The 2,805-nt window shown below is 24.8% G+C and overlaps 1 protein-coding gene across 1 annotated transcript; it reads left to right on the top strand.

Moving 5' to 3' along the window:
• Positions 1 to 61: 61 nt before the first annotated feature.
• On the top strand, positions 62 to 1,602 carry Phum_PHUM070520 (tRNA-dihydrouridine synthase, putative; the record flags this gene model as incomplete). Its single annotated transcript, XM_002423534.1, has 4 exons — positions 62 to 234; positions 363 to 695; positions 780 to 1,067; positions 1,167 to 1,602. The coding sequence occupies 4 exons, from the start codon at positions 62 to 64 to the stop codon at positions 1,600 to 1,602; spliced, it is 1,230 nt and encodes a 409-aa protein (XP_002423579.1).
• Positions 1,603 to 2,805: the final 1,203 nt, after the last annotated feature.

Genomic DNA, 2,805 nt, shown 5'->3' with positions numbered 1-2,805 from the left:
AAAGAAAATGGTACTCAATAAATAAGGTGATCCAAAAACGTTTTTGATTATTATTAGAGAAATGAATCTAATTTTTAAATATTTTGTATTCTTAGAGGTACTAGAAACAGTTGATTTCATAGATCAAACAGATGGAACAATCATATTTAGAACATGTAAAAAAGAGAAAGGCAAAGTCATTCTTCAACTTGGAACGAATGATCCTGAGAGAGCATTAAAAGTAGGAAAATTAGTGTATGTTTAAAAGAATAGAACATAGTAAATTATAATAATTTAATAAATTATGATTAAAATTAATTTTATAAGATAGTAATTTTTTTTCTCACAAATGTTAATGAAAAAGTTTTTTTTTTTTTTTCCAGTGAAAATGATGTTGCAGGCATTGATATTAATATGGGCTGCCCGAAAGAATTCTCCATAAAAGGTGGAATGGGTGCAGCATTATTAGATAAACCAGATAAAGCAGTAGAAATACTTGAAAAATTGGTTAATAACTTAAAGATACCAGTTACATGTAAAGTCAGAGTTTTAAAAGATAAAAATAAAACAATAGAATTATGTCAAAGGCTAGAAAAAACAGGAATTGCAGCGATTGCAATACATGGAAGAACCAAAGATGAGCGCCCACAACATCCAAACAAAAACGATATAATAAAAGCTGTTGCTGAAGTTTTAAAAATCCCTGTTATTGCAAAGTTAATAAATTACTATTTTTGATTTTGTATTTTTAAAATTAAAAGCATGTAATATATTTATTTATTTATTTATTTTTTTTTCAGTGGAGGTTCTAAAGAAATAGACAATTATAATGATATTTTGAAATTTAAAGAAGCGACTGGATGTTCTAGTATTATGTTGGCTAGGGCAGCCGAATGGAATTGCTCTGTATTTTCAAATAAAGGAAAAGTCGATATTGATACAATAATTAAGCAATATTTAAAATATGCTATAGATTATGATAACAGTCCTGCTAATTCAAAATATTGCATTCAAAATATTTTAAAAGAATTACAAGAAACTCCTAGGGGGAAAAAATTTTTAGAAGCTCAAACTATGGAACAAATTAGGTTAGTCAAAGACTTAAAATTTTGAGTAAATAAAAAAATTACTTAAAAAATTAATTATTTTTTTTAAAACTAAAAGTATAAATATTAAATTTTTTCTAGCGCAATATGGGATTTGGATTCATATTGTAGGGAAAAACAAAAATTATTAAGGGAATTGGGTTTTAAAAGTCGTCGTGATGTTGAGCCTTCATTTAATTGTGAGCCGAGGTTGAAAAAAGCTAAATTAGAAGAAGACAAAGACGTTATAAGAGTTTCCTGTGCGTTTCTCAGAAGTATTTTTCCCTCAGACAACGACCTTCCAAAAACTAAACTTTTAACTTGGGCAAGACATCGTAATTTGGAACCACCGAAATATACAACGACTCAAGAAGATAAATTATTTCAATCTATCGTCACAGTCAATGGTAAAAATTACGGATCCAGTTATTGGGAAAAAAACAAAAGGTGGGCCGAACAAAGTGCCGCAATTGTCGGTCTCGTTAATTTAGGACTTTTAGACGTTGAAATGTTAAAACAATCTGGATGTATTTTATAATAAAGTAAATAATAATTAATAAAACGTTGATTTCATTAAAAATTGTTAATTCCTGAAACGGTAGAATTTTTGAAAAATATTTTATTAAAAAGTTTAATAACTCTCTATAACTGAGTTAATAATTTTAATTATTGGTAATTGCATTAATTTATCAAATTAAATTTTTTAAAATTAGGAAATTTATAACTGAAATCCTTTTTTTTGTGACTTTTATATATTACAATGCCTAAATACGTAAAACTAAATTAAACGTTTCGTTCCTGAAATGAATTTAATAATCAATGGTTGGCAATGAAAAAATTATTTGTCGAAGTTGGCAATACACAATACAAAGTGTTTACTTTTAAATTTTGCATTATAAAATGTAAGAATAAATGTGATGTAATTATTTTAAAAGCATTTTATTTTTTTAGGGAAAATCTGATTTTTTTATTAAATTTAAATTTAAAATAAGTTTTACTCAAAGCGTAATAAATCAACAATAAGAAAATTATTTAAATTATTATCTTTTAATTAATTTGACAAGCTTAGGTTAGTCGCGTGCTACTTACCTGTTATCTGAAAATTAATTACATGTAATATTTTATAACCGTATTTTGCGATTACGTTTAAAAAAGAGATTTATATAATTAAAAGATTTTGCTTAAAAAATTGTTTTTTTTTTTTTTTTGAAAATTCTTTCTTTTTAATGAAATTAAGTAATTATTTTAAGTTAAAAATTAATAAACGACATAATTATTTTAATTTTTTTAAAATATCTGATCAAGTTTTTTTTAAAAAAAAAAGGGGAATTATTTAAATAATTTTTTAAAATAAATTTTTATTTCTTGTAATTTAAATTTTAGTAATTTTATAAGTGATGTCCTTTGATAAAGAATCAGAATTAGTGTCTGAATTAAGTGTTACAAATGATGACAATTCATTAAATTGTGAATTTTTTAAAAATGCAGAAACTCAGTGTTATTTTTGTGAGTTTTTATTCGATGAATCACCATTTGCAATAACATTTTGGTCCTGCGAAAAATCTTGCAGTATCGAACCTAAGTCTCCTACAGAATCGGTAAGTTTTTTAAAATTTTTTTTTAATGTTTAAACATTAGTTTTTCACAGATGAATTTCAGGTGGAGGTAAACAATTCCTTATAAATTTAATTAAATGTTTTCATTTCATTACTCCCCAACCCGTAAAACAATGTAAAATATT

This window comes from Pediculus humanus, genomic scaffold (assembly GCF_000006295.1).
Source record: "Pediculus humanus corporis 1103172107423 genomic scaffold, whole genome shotgun sequence".
Lineage (NCBI taxonomy): Eukaryota > Metazoa > Arthropoda > Insecta > Psocodea > Pediculidae > Pediculus > Pediculus humanus.
The sequence above is the reverse complement of the archived record's forward strand: the minus strand, read 5'-3'. Positions and strand labels throughout refer to the sequence as shown.